At 32.9% G+C, this 20925-nt stretch overlaps 4 protein-coding genes and 1 non-coding gene across 8 annotated transcripts; 4 read left to right on the top strand and 1 right to left on the bottom strand.

Annotated features, from left to right (window-relative positions):
* Positions 1–70: 70 nt before the first annotated feature.
* On the top strand, positions 71–3120 carry LOC108904481 (WD repeat-containing protein 6). The gene is made up of 3 exons (XM_018707071.2): positions 71–162; positions 216–691; positions 743–3120. The coding sequence occupies exons 1-3, from the start codon at positions 87–89 to the stop codon at positions 3095–3097; spliced, it is 2907 nt and encodes a 968-aa protein (XP_018562587.1). The 5' UTR covers positions 71–86; the 3' UTR covers positions 3098–3120.
* Positions 3120–4337, bottom strand: LOC108904483 (protein RTF2 homolog). The gene is made up of 2 exons (XM_018707073.2): positions 4199–4337; positions 3120–4140 (listed from the first exon to the last, which is right to left on the bottom strand). Exon 2 carries the CDS (start codon positions 4134–4136, stop codon positions 3228–3230), a length of 909 nt encoding a protein of 302 aa, XP_018562589.1. The 5' UTR covers positions 4137–4140; positions 4199–4337; the 3' UTR covers positions 3120–3227.
* Positions 4338–7197: 2860 nt separating this feature from the next.
* On the top strand, positions 7198–13968 carry LOC108904465 (TBC domain-containing protein kinase-like protein). Its single transcript, XM_018707038.1, has 12 exons — positions 7198–7628; positions 7688–7943; positions 8133–8370; positions 8427–8698; positions 8996–9269; positions 9324–9485; positions 9575–9752; positions 10045–10251; positions 10312–10586; positions 13149–13279; positions 13338–13500; positions 13557–13968. The coding sequence occupies exons 1-12, from the start codon at positions 7424–7426 to the stop codon at positions 13671–13673; spliced, it is 2478 nt and encodes an 825-aa protein (XP_018562554.1). The 5' UTR covers positions 7198–7423; the 3' UTR covers positions 13674–13968.
* On the top strand, positions 8026–8097 carry Trnaw-cca. The gene has a single exon. It is a non-coding gene; the product is annotated as a tRNA-Trp (tRNA).
* Positions 13969–16673: 2705 nt separating the features above from the next.
* Positions 16674–20867, top strand: LOC108904485 (NADH-cytochrome b5 reductase 3). Of its 4 annotated transcripts, none has more exons than XM_018707075.1 (7): positions 16674–16853; positions 17336–17409; positions 17683–17773; positions 17859–17987; positions 18039–18157; positions 18213–18612; positions 20537–20867. In XM_018707075.1, the coding sequence occupies exons 2-7, from the start codon at positions 17374–17376 to the stop codon at positions 20707–20709; spliced, it is 948 nt and encodes a 315-aa protein (XP_018562591.1). In that variant the 5' UTR covers positions 16674–16853; positions 17336–17373; the 3' UTR covers positions 20710–20867. The 4 variants fall into 4 exon arrangements, with proteins under 4 accessions (XP_018562591.1, XP_018562594.1, XP_018562593.1 ...); XM_018707076.1 differs by lacking the exon at positions 16674–16853 and adding an exon at positions 16914–17014; XM_018707078.1 differs by lacking the exon at positions 17336–17409 and having other exon boundaries at positions 16675–16853.
* Positions 20868–20925: the final 58 nt, after the last annotated feature.

The raw sequence follows: 20925 nt of genomic DNA on the forward strand, positions 1-20925 counted from the left end.
TTCTACTTCTGCTAAAGGTATTTTGGAACTACCAATATGTCAAACATGCGTAAAATTGAGGTTATGTTATTTTGTAATTTAGAAAAATGTTTTATTTTGAATCTCAGTTCATTAAAACAGATGTAACAGCTGTAAAAATTCTACGAAATTATTATTTAGTTGGTTCGTAAGTATGAAGCAATCAAAAAAATGTTTTGCATTATTACTCTTTTTAGGTGTTGGAGGTTATCTACATGTTTTCGACAAAAACACCTATAAATTAATTACAAAAATATACGTGTTTGAAGGGCAAAAAATTTATGAAATTATTCCTGACGCAGATGAAAACAAGATTTTGTTATATGGTGGTAGATATCTAAAAGTTATTACGACTGACCAAAATTTTACTTGCGTTAATGAATCTGCATGTAAAATTGCTTCAGACTGGATTTTAGCCGCAAAGTGGACCGATAATTATCAACAAATTGTTACAGTATCAATTCATAATAGATTACAAATTTGGAATACAGATTTAGAAGGTATTACTGAAATAAGTAGTGAAGAGAAGTGTATTTTATACAGTGCATTCATTTACGGCGATAGATTCGAAGAACTAGTTATTTTATCTGGGACCGTATTTAGTGAAGTTCTAATTTGGAGACCAGATAAAAATGGAGAAAGCCTCGTTCTAAAAAGACTGCAGAAACATAAGGTTTGTACTGACAACTTTTTTTGGCTTGCATATGAATGTATTTATTTTCAGGGGGTTATATTTTCTGTGCATTACAATGAAGTTTCGAATTACATTTGCTCATCTTCAGACGACCGTTCAGCAGTAGTATGGAAACCTAAAAACGAAAATCTGTTAACTGAATTAGAGCAAGAGAATATTGAAATAAATATTACCTGCCACGTTTTTGGTCACTTTTCAAGGATATTTCGATGTCACATTCTACAAGAGTGTTTTTTAACAGTAGGAGAAGATTCTCTTTTAAACATTTGGACTTTTGATGGATCATTAATTAGAAAAATAGAAACCAGCCAAGGCGGTCCCGTATGGGCAATTGACGCTGATGAAAACGATAATATTATGTTGATAGGTAGTAGTGATTGTGCTGCTACTTTGTTTCCTATAAATTGTAACTTTGAAGAACAAACATTATCAATACCGGATAAGGTTCCGAAAAATTTAACAATTTTGGCGAATAATAACTTGGTGGTTGTTTCTGAGAGTGGGACTATCTATTACTATATTAAGAAGAGGCTGGAATGGGTTCAAGTACATAAACACTATGATTTGAAAAGTTACTGTGTAGTGGTGGTGTCAAAGTGTAGAAATTTAGTTGCACTGGCGGGTTTTCATGGACAAATTTACATTTATAAACAAGAAAACGACGAACTACATGAAATCGTTTCCTACAAAACAAAAACTAAGTCCAGAATATTTTCCTTGCACTGGATAAGCTGTACAACTTTCCTCACCTGTCAATCTGAAGGAATAATGACCGTATATGGGTTAAAAAATAATAATGTAGTGCCTCTTTCAAATTTTATTTTGCCTCCTAGTAAGGAAAGGTGGAGCACCACTGCCGTATTCACGGAAAAAAACTTTGTGGTTGGTGATAGAAAAGGAAACCTGCATTTATTTGAACTTGGAAGATTAGAAGCAGTCCAGACTTTGAAGAAGGTACACAGCTACTTGGGAGTTACCAGTTTGATGATGGAAAACAATAAATTAACATCGTTAGGCAGAAACGCTACAATAAAAACATTTACTTTAAAAAATGGAAGGTTACATTTAAACTCCTCAAATAAATTGCCGTTTATGTGGCTTGCAAACATTATTGGAGATTTACTCTTGGCGTTTTCAGGAGATAAGTTTGTTTTGTGGAATCACGAAGCTAAAAGAGTTATTTTTGAGAAGTCTTGTGGAGGGGGACACAGATCTTGGGATTTTCACAGAACAGATAACAAGGTGGTGTTCAGTTACATAAAAGACAAAAAAATTCACGTAGATTTAATTTTAAATAATTTCTCTCCCGTTGATCTAATAGAAAGCTTTCAAGTGAAAGAAATTAACTCTGTGAAGATCATTAAAGTTTTCGATAACTATGTCGTTGTGTCTGGCGGTGAAGACACAACTTTAAGAATAAATTTACATACCAAAAATAATTTTATTAGTCTCGTTTCACTAAAGCCTCATCTATCGAGTATAAGGACCATAGCAACATATAAAGTAGTTAAAAAAAGTGGTGGTAACAATGAAACGTATTTAGTTTTCTCGGGAGGTGGTAGGGCGCAAATTATTTGTTGGAAACTAGAAGTGTTGACTACAGAAAGTGCCGTAAAGGATGTTATTTGCAGTGAACAACATTCGTACTATAAAATCATCGACTGTGAAGAATCAGAAATGAGAATCATGGACTTAGTCGTGACCAGTATACAAAACCAACTGTTGTTATTTGCAGCGTGTTCAGACGGAAACATCAAAATATTTTTTATCGATGTGGATAGTTCTGGAAAATATTGTTTGAAGTTTTATCGAGATGTATTTTATAAACTTAGATGTATTTTGAAATTGTGCAAAATCAACATATTTTCTCGTGATATCTTTGCTACAATGGCGACAGACGGACAGTTAGTTTTTTGGGATATGTCTAACATTTGTAGAAGTAAAAGTGAAATAAAATGGTTTCACAGTATTCAGTCACATCAGTCGGGTATAAACAGTTACGATTATAAATTACTAAACGACAATTTATGTTTGTTTTTAACTGGGGGTGATGACAATGCGATCGTTTTAAATTTAGTTCGTTTCCAAAACAAAACTAGTGTTACGATCGACAATATTGACATTTTTACTGATAGTGGAACACACTGTGCCCAAATAACAGGTGTTTTTTTAAGCGATAAATACTTTATAACGGCTTCTATCGATCAAAGGATTGCTATTTTTGAATGGCAATTATTAGATGAAAAATTAATTTGTAAATATATTACCAAATACAATACGGCTGTTGCTGATTTGCAGGGACTGTGTTGTTTTGAAAATAGTGATTTTGATGCGTTTGTCTATGGAAAGGGTATTGAATATATAAAAATAAAAAAGAAGTCATAGTTTTTATTGTAATAAAATTTTTATTTATGAGTGTTTTATTTTTAATTGCTGTGACCTAGTTTCTCTAATACAGACATATAAATGAATAACATTACAAATAATAGGCAATAAAATTACGTATGTTTACCAATTAATTATAAAAAGGATTATATGTGACCCAGTGTGCTCTGTTTTGTTCCTTTTCAGACTTGTGACTTGTAAACAGGGACTTATAAACGTCCGAAGCATTTTTATCCTTAGCAACACTATAATCAGACTTCATTTTTCTAACTTCTTCAGCTTTAGTAACTTTTCCAGAAGCTATAATGTTGCCAATTTTAGACAAAGAAGTTGACTCTGTTTTTAGTTTCTTTGAATTTTCTTCAGATTTCAAACCGTTTGCTGCCCTTTTCAATGTTTTTGACACATTTTCACCATTTTCTAGGTTTGTACTAGTAGGTAAATTGCTTTCATCTGTTTCTGTCTTGACTTTAACCTTTTTTTCCTTGTTTTTCTTATTTTTCTGTTGCCTGACTTCCATTCGAGCTTTCATAACTTCTAAATCTTGTTCATTTCCATTGATTATAACAACATCGTCTTCCTCGAAAGGTTTTGTACACTTGTGACAATTTTTTGTACCAATTTCTTTTAAAGCTCTTTCAGAGAAAACACATCCACATGACCAAAGAGCAACAAATCTGAATGTACCATTGATTTCCAAACCTAACACTGGGCAAATATAAGGTGCAGCTCTCCTACTCTCGTCTTTACCAAATTCCGGATTTTTTGTTAATTTTAGATCTTTCACATCTTTCAAACTCTTTATGTGTTTGAATTCTGGAGACAAAGTGCTACGATCGAGAAGAGCCTCAATCAAGGACATTTTACTATATAGTTTTCCCAGATGGCACGCAACTACAGGCTCTTGAAGGATTTCTTGAGTAATTGAGCAACACCTCCACTTAAAACCAAGTTCTGAGTCTTTATCTTTGGTCTCTGGCTTCTTTTTCACTCTTACAAGTTCATCTCTTCTAGGAATGGTACCCCCGTCACAACCCATTTTCCTAAAAGTAAGTCAAATATTAATCTACTCCAAATTTGAACAAATTAGCCACTACTTACGGATTTCTACGATATAACAAGTAAAATTACTGATGAGAAACTAATACAACTTTCCTTTCAAACACGTACTTGACAACAAATTAATTAATGATTTATTTATACGTATCTGACAAATGAACAAAATGTCACTAACAGCACAGAACATATGTTACTATTGTTTCTGTTCGCTCAGGTATCATGGTTCAGTTCACTTCAGTTCTTTATGCGTAGATGAGATCTAGTGTCAAAAGAACTACACTAGAGGAAACAAGCTTGTCTTCTTCTTCTTCTATATTTTGTTTTTCAACACGTTAAGTAACCATTTTATTACCGATATAATTTTACAAAAAAACGTATAAAATGTTTGCACTAGGGTATATGTATAATTCATGCATATATATGACTAACCTGTTAAAATATGCATTAAATTCAAAATATTTTTTGGATACTAAAAAAATTATTTAATTATTTCCTAACCGAAAATTCCATAAAAATGAATTATCTACATTTAAAAAAAATAAATAGTGTTATTAAAACAGTATAATTCTGGTTATTATTTGGTAGATATAACTTAAAATATTGAAACCGCTATGATTTTAGAATTTTGTGTTGTGCGAAATTGTCTCCAGGTTTACAAATAAATTTTATACATTATGATTTATTTTGTGTGCCCAGATTATTGAATATAGTGGATATGCTCTACCAAGGTAGATAATTTATAACAGTAAATAAAAGTAAAGACAATATGTGTACCGCCAAGCTAACAAGGGTGCCAAAAATAATGCAAATCGAATCACATCCGCGTCCGCATTTCTCACGACGCGCGTCTTTTGGAATACCAATTACCCCGATCAGAATCGTAGCAGGCACTATACGCATTTGTCATGAATATCAAAGCAATCGCCAAAATGCATAAACTAGGGCGACATCGAGGTGAGCTATTTACAAAAGAAGTTTTTCTTTCAGTATTAACTTGACGACTTATTCGTCACCATGTGGCGGCTGGTATTAATCCTCTGCATACTAGGAGTGGACTCGGTTTACAATGAAGAAGAAAAAGTTTTTAGAGTCGCGGGAACTGATTCGTATTTGGAGGCGTATAAAGCCACCCGGGGTGATAGTGTAAATGCGTTACTGGATGATGCTGTGAAGAAAACTGATAGAGAGTTCGTGGAACCTGGCGGATACCCTTATCCCAACCCCCAGCCGCAATATGGGCCACCAGATTATAATTATGGTCCTCCACGACCACAGTGAGTTAGAATCGAATTTATTATTGGAAAATAATACTTTTGGCATATTTTTATAAATATGAGTATGTTGACTGATTGTTAAAACTGCAAAAAATATATTTGAAGTAACTGTATTGCGGGAAACAACTACTCTGCGAGCTATATAGGTACTGGAACATGTATTTGTGATGTAGGTACTTATATGAAAAGTAAAATCTTTTAAATTTTAATAGAAGCAGAGTGAATGAGAAGATACAAATAAGATTAATGGAATCCTAAAATAAACGCCAGTAAATAAAACAGTTTTTGTCAATGAACATAAATCATTAATTTAAAAAAGTATTAAATTTTTTATCTAAAATAATATTTTTAATACGAATATACATCCAGTAGTATACATCCGACATCGAAAACGACGGGAATGTTTTTGACAGCGACATTTTTATCTAATCAAGTATAAATGCTAATAAAATAACTTTTATGTTGTTAATTAAATTTATATTTGTTATAAACTATTTAATAGATCAGTTTATGTCAATTATAAGTCAATTTCATAAGATAGTATCGGAAGCTTAATAAATATTCCATAATGGTAGAGTTTTACTATAAATACTTCTTTGCAAGCTGCATACTAAACACACGACATAGATTACTACTGCAAAGTATTCATGTTACATTTCCTCGACGGATCAAAACGAATAAATCAACAGTAATTACATTGTTTCACAGTTAATCCAAGAGTTAAAACTTTAAATTGTTCTTAATTTTTTTAGATACGGTCCACCAAACCCGGGACCAGCTTATGGTCCTCCGGGACCAAACTATGGCCCTCCAATTCCTCCTCCTGCCTACGGTCCTCCAAATCCACCCCCAGTATATGGACCCCCAGCCCCTTCCCCAGCTTACGGCCCTGCTTCTTCTTCTGTCCAGGTGTTTTATGGGGTGCCGCACGCGATGTTCAGCTTCTGGGATAAGCTTAAATATAAACTGGACCTTTTCACCATCGGAAAGATTCTGCTAAAGTTGATAATCTTTAAAAAAATCGTCAGTTTCATTGCGATCATTTGCTTGCTACTGTTCATTCCTGCTTTGAAGCACAAAGGTGGAGGTGGGGGTGGCGGTGGCGGCGACAATTATTCTGATGAGGAAGATATGATGAGAACAAAAATATCAAGTGAGTTATTCAGAATAGGGTTAAAATTTCAAATTAAATTTTTACAATTATAATTTCAGGATATGATGAAAAATTGAATAATTTAGCTGTCTATGTAACGGAAGCGATAGAAAATTTTTCAAAAACTAAAGGAAGTCGAGCAAATTGTGATAGCGTGTACTGTAAAACTCAAGAAGTTTTAAAGAAACTTAATAAAAAAATGTCGTATAGAAGGTAATCCTCTGCTACGAAATTAAATATGTAACAGCAAATCAATTCATTATTTTTTACAGATTAGCATTGCTGTACTCTAAGGAATTACAAGCGTAATCTGGATGAGCGATTAGTATAATTAGCGTTTAATATTTATGTAAAAAAAATTGGAAATATAATTGTTTTTTTTTCTACATCAAATTTGAACAGTTTTCAGGGTTACTTTTCGCTTAATATTTTAAATATGAAATCAAAAAGGACTGTTTTGAATAAAAATATTAATCTAAGTAAAATATTTTGGTCCACCCTATAATTTTTTTAAGGGTTGAAATGAGAGTTGTCGTTTTGAACTAATGAGAAAAGAAAAAGAAATTTATAAATAGCACTGCATCGCACCTATCTTCACACTATTTTCAAATTGTCAATGTCAGTTTTAAAGGGGCGATGAAAATAAACATGGAGTTGTAGGGTAATTGAATTTAAGAATTATTTATAAAATGTAACAACTGAACAGTTTAAACATATAAAGATTTATCTACCGGCTAGTGATTTTTTAAATATATTGCATTAGTGTCTAAGTACAAAGCTCTTTTGCAATATCAAGACAATAGTTAATTTTGTTATAAAAATAATTAATGTGATTTCAAAATGACGGTGGCACTTCTTAAAAATCCTCAAATGCAGTTCGGAGCCATTACTTTCTTCGCAAAACAGCATAAGGAAGATACTTGTGGAAGTAATGGTCTACCTCTCACTCCAAACTCTATTATAATATATGGCAGGGCCCAAATCCTAAAAACTATAAGGAATCCGTACCTGTGTCAGTATTTAGATATAATTAGGGGTAAACATGGCAAGTAACGAAGAAAATTTCATGTAACTTTGCGTTGAATTGCAGAATATTTGTTTTAGAAAGAACAATAGTTGTATCGCAATTTTGTGGAACTCCCTTATCCAGTTATATTGAAAAAGAAAAGTTCAGTATTGATGAAATAAAAAAAATTGGATTTCAAATTTTATCAGGTTTACAAGAACTCCACAACAGAAAAATCGTCCATCGAAATTTGAGTAGCGATAATGTCCTATTGCAAGATGGTAATGTTAAATTATTTAATTATGGATTATATTATATGACAGACAATGGGAAATTAGTGTCTTTTCCTATAATGTAAGTTTTCATAAGTTGATTGTGATAAATTTGAGGTTACGTTGTGACACTTTTATTGTAAGTTAATAACCAAAGTTTGTGTGACTCCGTGGCGCAACGGTAGCGCGTCTGACTCCAGATCAGAAGGTTGCGTGTTCAAATCACGTCGGGGTCAACTTTTTTTTTCTTTTGAAAAATTTAATATTTTAGGCAAATATTATATACAGCTCCAGAAGTGTATTTAGATAGCCCGAAGAGTAATTTTGCTTATCCAAAAATGGATATATGGTCAGTAGGCATAATTTTAGCTGAACTGGCCTTAAAGAAACATTTGTGGCATTCCTTAAAACTCGGTCAACGAATACGAAAAATATTGAGTCTTGTGCAGTCTAACGGCTCGATATTTGAAAGAATAGCTAGAGAACATAATTGCTATGAATTATATTCGGTAAGTTTTAAAGGAATACTTCATGAAGAAATATTCTGTCTTTAATTTCTTTTTAGGAACTACCGGAAGAATTAAAAAATATTATAGATTCTTGCCTAAGCATTTATCCAAAAGATAGACCGACTTGTGATGAGCTGCTTGAAAAAGATATGTTCAACGAATATAAAAATCTGGGGAAAATAGAAAAGGGAAGGTTCTTCGAACCTTACGAAATTTTCACCATCAATGAATTGTACCACTGGTGGCAGCTTGCCGGAGGAGACGTTTTGCAAGAACTTAAAAAGCAGGGACTTATAAGATCTAGTCCGCCGATTCTGTCTCTCCCACAGTAAGATTTTTGCCATATTTAAAAATTTTTTCAGAGAAGTCTCCGTCCTTATTAGCAGATTTTCGTATTTATTATAAAAATAAAGTTTATCATTTAAAATAATTGTAACCAAAAGGACATTGGTCGAAGTCCTTCAGCCTGTCTAGACCTAAAATACCTATTATAATGAATATTATAGAGAGAAAGAGAAAGATGGAATAGTTACGTTTTAAAAATTAAATAATACTTGTTTATATTCTGCTTCACAGTTGTGCCGTCGTATTCATATATTCTATAAACTTGCAAATTCTCTTGCAGTTTAGTTCTAATTGAAGGAAACGTGCTGGGTCAAGAAAGAAACCCAGCCACCTTATACGATCCACGGATTGTCAAAATGCCTCTGGACTCTCTATATCAGAGGTTTGAACACATTCCGTTTGTCTGCTACTACCCCTTAATTCAGTGTAAATCCGACATAATAGCACAGATCGAACCTCCACCGTACGACGCCAGCGGTTTGCCTCTTATCATCAAAGAAAGGGACCCGGAATATCAATTTCATCGGGTGATATTGCTCCGCAGATTGTTACATGTAAGCAGATTCGTTATATGCCTGTGAATTTTGAAAATAGTTAGTTTTTTTAAGGGATACCCCTTTACGCGGGACCTAATCGTTCAAGAGGCCGAAAAAGACATACCTCCTCTGCTTAGGGGAGAAATTTGGGCTGCCCTGTTGCACGTTAAAGGGGATTACAAGAAACAGTATTTGAGGATTGATAAAACTACGTCCACAGCAACCGATAGACAGGTTGCAATTTTTTTTAGTTCGTTTGTAAAATATAAAAAATGCACTAGGAAAAACTAGAAAAGTATGTCCTGAATAATAAATATTTGTAGATAGAAGTAGACATTCCCAGGTGCCACCAGTACAACGAATTGTTGTCTTCTACCGAGGGACACAAGAAATTAAAGAGGATCCTGAAGGCTTGGGTTTACAAAAACACCCAGTATGTATACTGGCAGGGGCTGGATTCTCTCACAGCTCCATTTATTTATCTCAATTTTAATGACGAAGGTATGCAGTGTCTGCAATTATAGTTTCTCTTTAATCGTATTTAAAGCAATGTACCGAGTGGACCAATATCAATATTTTTGGGCATTTCTCTTATTTCTTGAGGCGGTAGACAAAATTTTAAGATGTCATGGACTCGAAATCGAACCTGTCATAACTAATTCTTTTCTATCTCGTCGAAAAATAGGAGAATCTTCCCAAAAGTGTCTAAACTGGCCCTTCCTGTACAATATTTCTAACTTTAAAAGGCCATAGGTGTTTTTTCTCAATTTATTTGTGAATTTGTTCTATACAGCCAAAGCGTTTGCGTGTCTCTCCGAATTTGTGCCAAAATACTTGCACAAGTTTTTCCTCAAAGACAACTCTATGGTCATCGAGGAATATCTGGCAAAGTTCTCCCAACTTATAGCATTTCACGACCCGGCTCTTGCCAACCACCTGTACGAAATAAACTTCTACCCCCAGCTGTTCGCCATTCCCTGGTTTCTGACACTTTTCTCACGTGAGTGTTACAAACTGCTTATTTCCTCCTAAAATTGTAGCATCTTTTAAAAATTTTTAGATGTGTTTCCTCTCTACAAAATCCTACACCTGTGGGACAAGGTGCTGTTGGGAGATTCGTCGTATTCGTTACACATAGGACTGTCCGTTCTTACACAGCTCAGAGATCGATTGTTAAACTCTGGATTTAACGAGTGCATTCTACTGTTTTCCGATCTACCGGAAGTCGATATTGAAAAGTGTGTCACCCTGTCTACCAATACATTTCAATTGACCCCGAAAAGCATAACGGCGAGGGAGCACGAGAACGAGGAATTCTGTAAAAAGAATGAATATGTAAGTGATTATTATTATACAAGGAGGTTTTTAAGTTGGGATCTTCGGTTCAATTCGACGTAGGACTCGACAAAGTAGGGAAAATTTCCAAATAACATTTTATTATTATTAAAAAATCACAGAAACGCTATTTAAAATATTTTGAATGCATCCTTGTGAAAAATCTTCAATTCAAATACAGTGAAAAATGGTTATAACGGCATTGCTTTATACGACATATTGTATATAACGACGGAATTTGGAAGTCCCGATTTAATCGTATAGAAATACCATATTAAAAATGTTGTCTACTACGACACTGTTTACAACGACATTTCGGATTTAGCGACACGTTTTTATACCTTGAGCGGCAAAAGTATGGAATATATTTATTTAAAAATCAGATGTTCGTTATTTGAAAAATCGCTCGGACCTGTTGAATTATATTTGGTTGCGCATTTTCTGAAGCAATTTTGATTTATACAGGGTGGCCCAAAAAAAGTTATGAAATCAAGGCCAACTTTTTTAAATGGAAAGCCCACTTTTTTGAATTTTTACTCAATTCTCCATGGAAATGTGATCATTTTTTTATGTAACGTAACCTATACCTATCTTTAACCATTTTCGAGATAATGGCGTCTGAATATAGAATAAAGAAAATTTTCAAAAATTACCCTGAGATTTAAAATAAAACCACGTTTACTTTTCCATCTTAGATTTGTGTGGTTCACAGAAAGTTGTTTCAAATAAAAAAATCCATAAGAAATAAGTGGTTTGGTGATTTATTTTGATCATTAGGACGCAATGACTTGAAAGTAAAAAATATAAGTGAGGTATTTAGGTATAATTTAATTAAAAACGCATAATTTTATTGTATAAAATATGATTGTTAAATGTCACTATTTAAATTACGAGCCAGGTTATTTTGAAAATTTTTAGCACCGTTTTATATTTTTTTGTAAAGATCAAAAAACTTAAAAAACTCTCCAGAAAAACACGCATTGTAGCCGTCGTCAAGCCACTAAATATTAAATAGGCTACAATGCGTGTTTTTCTGAAGTTTTTTTAATTTTTTGTTCTTTACAAAAAACATGAAACGGTGCTAAAAATTTGCAAAATAACCTGGCTCGTGATTTAAATAGTGACATTTAACAAAATCATATTTTATCCAATATGCGTTTTTAATTAAATTATACCTAAATACCTCACTTATATTTCTTACATTCTAGTCATTGCGTCCTAATGATCAAAATAAATCACCGAACCACTTATGTCTTATGGATTTTTCTGATTTGAAGTAACTTTCTGTGAACCACACAAATCTAAGATGGAAAAGTAAACGTCGTTTTATTTTAAAACCAGCAGGGTAAATCTCAGAGTAATTTTTGAAAATGTTCCATATTCTATATTCAGACGCCATTATCTCGAAAACGGTTGAAGATAGGTATAGGTTATGTTACATAAGAAATGATCAGAATTCCATGGAGAATTGAATAAAAATACAAAAAAGTGGGGTCTACATTTAAAAAAGTAACACTTTTTTGGGCCACCCTGTATAAATGAAAATTGCTTCAGAAAATGCGCAACTAAACATATAATTCGACGGGTCCGAGCGATTTTTCAAATAACGAACAACTGATTTTTAAATAAATATATTTTGATCTTTTGAACACAAAGCAATACATGTACATACTTAAAGAAGATTTGTATTGTAAATTTCTCATTTTTTCTATAAAAATTTTAAATAAAATATATGTAATTGCTTATTACGTGTATTGGTTATAACAACCGTAAACAAATGGTCCCTTGAAAGTTGTTATAACCGATTTTCACTGTACTAATAACTGATAGTCTTAACAAAATGTGGTATAGTAATCGTGGTTCAATTTTTATTTTCTTTTTGTCTCTGTCTTAAGCAACCATTCATAATAGTAGTGGTAATTTGAGTTTTAAATCGTACATGTGATGAAAATGGTCGATATTTACAGTGGTGATGAGTTAATTGATATATTGGTTTGCCGAGAGTATTATCAAAATGTAGCCATAGCATCGCAATTGCATGCCGAGCGTTTTTCTTTGTCATTTCATTCCTAGGCTCATAGGTTTGTCCCTGTCATTGAAAGGGCTTGAGAAACAAAATACCAACAGCTGGATATGCTGAAAGACCTAGACCAACCAGTAAGCTTCAGGTCGAAGAGTGAAAATCAACATTATTCACATTAAGCTTTAATGCTTTAAGCCCATCCTAAAATAGTACAACAAAACACGCACAGTACAAATTTGTTCTAGTAACAGATAAGGCAAATTTTATTTACAACGGAATCAATAATTCTCGGAAAGGCCCGTTTGTAACAGCATGCACCAAGTTGTGGATACCCCGAATGATAGTTTGTGTGAATGAAAGCAATCTTCTTTAGTCAGGTTCATGCTTATTTAAATTAGGTTAAAGGTTATTTATTATTTTTGAAAAACTGTGTTAAAAAATGTTTTTACTTTTTTGAGTCCTACGTCATGTCAAAGAGAAACCTCCGACTTAAAAACCAACCTGTATAAATACTCGTTTCATTAAAAAAGACATTTTAGGACATATCTGGAGTTGCGTTAGATGATTTAAAGAGAGAAAGGTGTCCGAGGATAAGTGCAACGGATGTCGTTAGTTTAATTAGAAACCACCCGGACCAAGTTTTATTGGTAGATATAAGGAACTTAACCCAGTGAGTGTTATATTTATTTTCCTGGCTATAAATTTACGGAAATGCGTCCTGCTTTTAGGTTTAACAGATCCTCTGTAGTCGGTAGCGTCAACATCCCATTTTCCAGTGTTTCTTTCGGCGAGAATAAAATTGAAAACGTTGGTCAGCACAGCTCGGCTTTGAAGAACGCAAGAGGTAAAACTGTTGTCGTTATTGGAAACGAAGAGACCGATTTGGAATTAGTAAGGAATATCTAAACAATTTGAATTTATGACATGTATTATCACTTCTTTTGCAGTTTCCGACGTTTTTACTGAAATGCAACGTGAAAAGGGTTTGCGTACTACACGGAGGATTCAACGTTCTTCTTTCAATTTCTCCCTCGATATTAGTTTCTCAGAGTCACAACATATGATTGTTACATTAATTTCTAACATTTAATGTTGGATGTTTTATTCAAACGTTTAAGCGGCTCGTCATACGTTCTTTTTCCTAATTGCATTTGCCATCAGTAAGATGGATTGCTAGACGTCTTGAATTTGTAAGTGTGTAATTTCATGTAGAATTAAAAAATTTACACTAATTCTTGTTTGCGTCACACAATGTGTATATTGATATGTTTATATAAAATTGAGGAAAATCATTACAGAACGTAATTTATTGTATAGATAAAATTTTCGTACTATTTTATATGTAAATTTTACCACCCACTAAATACACCTTTAATAAAATTAAAAGTCTTTATTCTTTATAATAATAATACCTTTACTCCTCATTCAAATTGCAAGGGTTGGCCCAGAATTAGAAAACTTGTGCGGGAGAGGGGGCGGTACATTATTATTAAGTATTATCCAGTAGGCCGCATGTGTGCCGAAGAACAACGTACCACCAACAGTGCAGTAATGAGGAAAACCTGAAAAACCTCACTAATTAGGCAGGTGCTCAAACACTGATCAGTACCAATCTCTCACATTGACCCAAGCCAACGTTCTTTCATCCTACCATACCCGCAAAGAACATGCCTAATTCCTATTACGAATGTAGCGGATCTACGGTCTTACGCCCGCTACAGCTTATTATCCTTTGAAATAACACTCTCGATACTAAAAAAATGTATTAAAATAATAAATAATCGGTAAAGTAAATAATTAAAAATATCTGAAAATTTCTCAAATGTTAGGACAGTATCATTTATCTAGGGTTAGGACCAGTAGGACCTTAAAATTTAGGTTGATGTACTGAAAATCTGAATATAGGCAACACTATATATACGTATGAATAATAATCAATTGCCTAATATGAATTTTATTACTGTGTTGAATTTTAAATCGATTGAGAAAAGTAATTCGTTCATATTCGCAGTGTTACCAGATCTCCTGTTTTAACAGGAGATCTCCTGTTTTCACTCTCACTCTCCTGTTCTACTGTTTTCACAATGAGATCTCCTGTTTTTAGTCTCAATGTCTATTCTTCTGGTTTCTCTATGAAATCTTCTGTTGATTATACTAATTTTCCTCAGAATAAGAATATTTTAGTACGACACTGTTCTCTAACGGCACTGTGTTCGTCACTTGTTAATATTTTCAGTCCTGTTATATTTTCTGTAGCCGAGTTCATGCAAGATCTTTTACTGATCTTGCAGTTCATGTACATATTTAAATTTTAAATCCGCAATTCGCGTTTATATGAACTGGGCCTAACAGAAGGCGTTTCGTTTAGTGATGGGAGATTTCGAGTGAAAAATCGAGTGGTACTCGATTATTGAGATCACTCGAGATATCTCGAGATGTTTACTCCCACCACTCGAGTGATTATTACCCTACGGTTGCACCCCAAAATGTCAGTGCATACTGCAAATAGTTACTGATTGCGTAACCTTTTTTAGAATAAAACGAAAAAGTGGTTAGGTTTTGAAGTGCGTGAGCTTTTTTTTTTTTTTTAGCTACGCTTATAAGTAATATATGACTAATACAAACATATTTGTGCGCCGCTGGGATGAAAACGACCAATATCTCGTATCTCGAGTGATCACTCGATTATTAGAAGTACTCGATTACCGATAACTCGATTATCAAAATTGGTCGATTATGCCCATCACTAGTTTCGTTTCGTTCGTTTACTTCAGCGGGATTCTGGGATTTTTTATTTTGACAACTGACAGTTGTCAAATCACGTGACGTACCGATGTAATTGCAAACTATTAAACGAACTCCTACATTTATATATTATATAAATATAATATTTTGCTATATTTTGTGCATGTGTTCCTCTATTAAAAAATATATTTATTAAAATCTCCTGTTGAAAAAAGAAATCTGTTTTTTTGGCTACATTTCTACTGTTGACAGAAATTTCCATCTGGCAACACTGCATATTCGTTTCAAGACCTGTCTATGAACTATGATACTGATTTGCACAGATTAGAAGGGATGGGATCATAACACGCTTGAGGAAAACTTAATTTAGAAAATATTTTACAACGAAACGAAAAATCACATAACACTTATGTACCTAACAATTTTCTGTAGCAAAAAGTATGATGTTGAAATAAAAAACAACAGACATTCAATGTAATTATGTAAATGTGCCAAAACCAGTAAGTTTTCTAGAACGGTGGCAGCGCCGTAGTCAGAAGGGGAGCAGCTTAGCCTGTATAAAAAAAAAATTACTGGACTTTATATATTACCATAATATGTACTACCGTTAAGTCACAGAATATCTGAGTGAATAAGTTTCAACAGTACTACATGATTGATTTATTCAAAAGAGGGAAGAGAAGAGAGGATAATAAATAACCCTTTATTAATTGTTATCACAATTATTAGCATAGGGGAAAATCTTGCATTTTGGGTAACAACTGTGTTTTGCGTATCAGCGTATCGAGGGATAATAAACAAACCTTATCGCATTTTATCCCAAACAGTGAATTTTGAATTATGTAAGCATTATTCGGAATGCGCATGCGTCTGATTGATGGACACTGTTTTGGATTGCTCTAAGAACAAAGCTATTATTATGTATTGTATCGGTGAACATTTTTATTGGACAAGTCTGTTCTGAACAATTTTACCAAGATCCAAGATAGGGTGAATATTTACGATTCAGGATAATATAAAAAATACAAAGAACCTCCCGATTTGCATAAGGTTAAATCTTAAATTTTCCCTGATGAACGCCTTAAATTAAAATAAGATAAAACGTTTTCTGAAATCTATAAAGCATTATTAAATTTTTGTTATAGGATAAATGGATAAATCAAATTTTATATTAAGTAAGACTTGATTCGAAATCCGTTTTATTATTACATACATTTTCTGTACAAAGTGCACATACTGATGTTCAGACTAAAGTAATGGCCCTACTTACGAAATTCTTTTCCCGTACGGCCCTGATCGTTGGTCCTCCTATGCCTATGAGGCCTATGAATGAATACTGTAAATAGGTAACTTGTAAATGTGTTATGGGTAGCGTAAAAACAAGACTAATAGTAGATAACTGGTCGTATAGCATATAATTTTCTAATAGATATGTTATGTTGCATTCTATAGATATTATAGTTTAATTGCAGATAATTATGGCAAATTTATCAAGTGGGGTAAGTCAACATGACATATCAATGATTTCTCAAGTTCAAAATATTCCTATTTTATCTGTAATGCTAGTCAGAGTGTAAGGTCAAATTACTGACAAACGAATTTCTGTTTTCTTAATTTTCTACCTAATTAATCAATAATGGGCAAAGAAGAGACCGACCAGGTACATAATTATTTATGTAAATTTTCCTATTAACACATAATACGTACTCCCGGTAAAAGAAGGTATGTAATGAATATTAAACAGCAAGCAAATTGAGGTTAAATCTAATTAACTCGTATTACCTATTATACCAATATTCTTTATTTGTCACTTGACTTTGTTTCAATTGATTAAAAAACATACTGTGTTACTATCCATGCTAAAGTAGTTTTTGTTGCATACCTATATTTTAATAAATTTGTCATTGCGTATGTACCTGTTAATTTTTTATTGTTACATGTGCCTACTAATTTGTGTATTGTACAAAATATTTTTTTCCAGCTTTTTTCATAAGGTGAATTAATTCATAACGCAAAAAAATGAATAGCGTCCCAAAAATACGAGGGTCTTTCTTGGTAATTAGGCGTGGATTGTTTCCATGTTGTGGCTTTCTTTGCAAATATCTTATTGCATGCTTATTGTTTTTATCATTGAAACAGTTATTTTTAGGACAAATATTTTGGTTTTTCTAGATAATTGTGTCAGTTAAAATGATTTTGCTTTAATTTATAGTGGTATATATTCATTTAATAGCTTAAGTAACTGATTATTTCATTGTTTAAATGTCGTTTTTAATTCCTCTTTATCCTGTCCAAACAGTTTTCTTTAAAATGGCTGTACTTTTGTAGATTTTGCCATTAGCCCTTGGAATAGGAGTGGTAATTACATCTATAGTAATATACAAGATATATTTTTCCAAACCGTCTTCATCATCTAAAGGTATTTTTATTAATAAAGTGAATATACTTTTCAAGATCTGGAACATTTTCAATTGCTAATACAAATGTTGTTGTTACCGTTTTAGGTAAATCTAAGAAGCTTCTCCTTGAAGACCCACAAGTAAAATATAAACTGCCTTTAATAGAGAGAGAAATAATAAGTCATGATACGAGGCGATTCCGTTATGCTCTGCCCGAGAAAGATATGGTTCTGGGTAAAACCAAGTTGTTCTGTAGATTCATAGTGTAAAATTCTAAGATTTTAGGCCTCCCGATTGGGCAACATATCCACATTTCTGCCAAAATAAACGACGAATTGATAATCAGATCTTACACCCCAGTATCGTCCGATGACGACCACAGTTATGTGGATTTGGTGATAAAGGTTTGTAGATTTGCTCAGCTTCGATACCTAGTGTATAAACATGGCTTTAATTCAGGTATACTTCAAAAATGTGCACCCGAAATTCCCTGAAGGTGGCAAAATGACCCAGCACTTAGAATCATTGAAAATCGGAGACACTATCGAGGTCCGTGGACCTTCGGGTCGCCTGCAATACCTAGGCCACGGGAAATTCTCCATCAAGAAGCTCCGCAAAGATCCTCCGGTGATTATTACGGCCAATAATGTTGGTTTGATTTCTGGAGGTGTCGGTATCACCCCCATTTTACAGCTGGTCAGGCATATCGTTAAAGATCCCACTGATAAAACTAAGATGGCCCTTTTGTTCGCGAATCAAACCGAAGATGATATTCTTGTGAGGAAGGAATTGGAGGAGGTGGCGGAAAAGTATGCGGACCAGTTCAAGTTGTGGTACACGTTGGATAGACCCGGTCCCGGTAAGTTTTCGTCAGTTATCATTAAAACGCCTTTGCCAATTAACAAAAATATATATAGCTATTATTAAATGTTTGTACATTTTTCACTTAAATTCCCCTATTTTATTGAAAAAATAAATAAAGTTGGAATAGTGAAAAATAACTAAAAAAAATTATATTTTATTCAACAAACAGTGTTGTTCGATATTAAAAATTTATTCTTAACAAATAATATTGTGGGAAATATATTTTTTAATGTTTGATTTATTTGAATTAGTTTTATTTCTTCAAAATAAAATTAAAAAAGTGAAAAGCATCTTTAAATTTGCCACTTACGTAAAAATAAGTGTTTCTATCTCATTTACATGAATACTTGTATCACTGTAGATCAGTTCTATTTACAATGAAATTTACAATGACATAAATTTAAAATTAAAAATGTGTAATGTTGATTGAAAAAATCCTTAGAACTGAAGAAAAAATCGGCAAACTGGCAACACGATATGATTGTGCTCAGGCATATACACCAGACAATAAAGTGCATTTATGTATAATACTTCGAATAATAATTGAAATTCTGTTATGTATGTTAAGTATGTTATAATGAGAAATTTCCCAGTTACTAATTATTAAATATATCTACAGATAAACATGCAATGATAATAATAATGTTTAATTTGAGCGAGTTGTAATACGCCATTATAAAAATAAAAATATGACTTTCTTTCGAAAGTGGTCACTGTATTTTTATAATATAATCTGATATAATCTCGGTTCTATTATGTTTTTCTGCCAAGTACATTTGTTCCGATTTTTCGAGCTAGATCAAAATAAGCAGTTATAAATACAAACCTAAAAATAAATTTAATAAACACTAATTATAATGCCAGCCAGACGCCTCGTTAGAAGGAAAAATCCAGTTCTTACAAATATTTATTTTAAACCTTTGCCCGGTTTTCAGAAACATTGATAATAACTTTTTATGATAAGAGTTTACGTAACGCATAAGTAATTCTGATATTTGAATTTAAATCGAATTAATTTGAATATCTGTCATTACCAACTAATTTATTATGGCAACAATATTTAACATTTTAGATACTGTTTGCCAGAATAAAATTTTTCACATTGTCGAAATTCTGATTTGATGAACGACCTTCATGTGTGTGAGATATAACCTTAGAGCATATACTACTATATGCTTTAATGATATAACCTACAAAGTATGTCATATCTTAAATGTCATTGCTACTCAACGCCTACTGGCACATGCATTACTTTCTACCTACTGGTAATGTGACCTACTTATTAATCGGTTGTTATGAAAGCATCATTTGTTTTGCACTATATGAATTTTTTTAACTATTAAAGGGTCTATTCTGTAAGAGGAAAGTTAAATTTTAAAAGGGATTAAAATTTTGACACCCGTTATTTTTAGGTATGTATTCTATATAAAATATATGGTTATTTTTAACAGTTATCAAATAGAGCCAGTGAAATGGTATTTGGTATGACATTTTTTTTGTTTCCTTTGTCTTCTTCTTCATGAAATTGTTTGAGCGTGTTTGAACTACAATTTCCGAATAACTACAGTCACTTTAACGGGCCCACTAAAATTTTAACCATACGTCAAATTTAACCCAGGCGCTTACAGAATAGACCCTATAATTATAGAGCACATAGATAAAAAATGTATTTTACCTACTGCGGAACAATTATGCTTTCATAACACCTACAGATCAGTAGGTCACTCTCTGCCAGTAGGTACAAAATAATAGTATTGGGGGGCGTAATTCAATGCCGGACGGTGCATGTAGCTTGCAGAGTTGTTTCCCCACAACATTATTAGTAAACATTTTGTTGAGAAAAAGAATTGTGAATAAAAGAAAACTATTTCTAATTTTGGTTGGTGATACGTAAATAAACATTTTTTTTTAAACCCTAGATTGGAAATACAGTTCCGGTTTCATAAACGAAGAGATGCTCAAAGACCACCTCTTTCCCCCATCGAAAGACACGCTTATATTAATGTGCGGCCCTCCGCCGATGATAAACTATGCCTGTTTACCGAACTTAGAGAAGATTGGGCACGATAAAGACCTTTGCTTCGCTTACTAAAATATTGTCGCACATATTGATTCATTTTTTAATTTAGGTGTTAGCGGAGAGAAATATGTATTGTAGGATTGTTCTAGTTCTTTTGTTTTCACTGGAATATAAGAATTTGTTGTTGAATGTTGTTCACTTACTAGAAATAAAGTACCATTCTTTTTCAATTTTTTTTTTTTAATGGCACGTCCTAGTAACATTTATTCTCCATAATCAAGGATGAAA

Source organism: Anoplophora glabripennis, unplaced genomic scaffold, assembly GCF_000390285.2.
Source record: "Anoplophora glabripennis isolate ALB-LARVAE unplaced genomic scaffold, Agla_2.0 scaffold84, whole genome shotgun sequence".
NCBI classification, from domain to species: Eukaryota; Metazoa; Arthropoda; class Insecta; order Coleoptera; family Cerambycidae; genus Anoplophora; species Anoplophora glabripennis.

Coding starts and splice junctions, on each gene's coding strand:
- LOC108904481 (XM_018707071.2), top strand. CDS start 87: ATGTTTTATTTTGAATCTCAGTTCATTAAAACAGATGTAACAGCTGTA. Junction 163..215: donor ACGAAATTATTATTTAGTTG/GTTCGTAAGTAT, acceptor TACTCTTTTTAG/GTGTTGGAGGTTATCTACAT. Junction 692..742: donor AAAGACTGCAGAAACATAAG/GTTTGTACTGAC, acceptor ATTTATTTTCAG/GGGGTTATATTTTCTGTGCA.
- LOC108904483 (XM_018707073.2), bottom strand. CDS start 4,136: ATGGGTTGTGACGGGGGTACCATTCCTAGAAGAGATGAACTTGTAAGA.
- LOC108904465 (XM_018707038.1), top strand. CDS start 7,424: ATGACGGTGGCACTTCTTAAAAATCCTCAAATGCAGTTCGGAGCCATT. Junction 8,699..8,995: donor CCGATTCTGTCTCTCCCACA/GTAAGATTTTTG, acceptor ATTCTCTTGCAG/TTTAGTTCTAATTGAAGGAA. Junction 10,587..13,148: donor TCTGTAAAAAGAATGAATAT/GTAAGTGATTAT, acceptor AAGACATTTTAG/GACATATCTGGAGTTGCGTT.
- LOC108904485 (XM_018707075.1), top strand. CDS start 17,374: ATGAATAGCGTCCCAAAAATACGAGGGTCTTTCTTG. Junction 17,410..17,682: donor AAATACGAGGGTCTTTCTTG/GTAATTAGGCGT, acceptor GTACTTTTGTAG/ATTTTGCCATTAGCCCTTGG. Junction 17,988..18,038: donor CGAGAAAGATATGGTTCTGG/GTAAAACCAAGT, acceptor CTAAGATTTTAG/GCCTCCCGATTGGGCAACAT.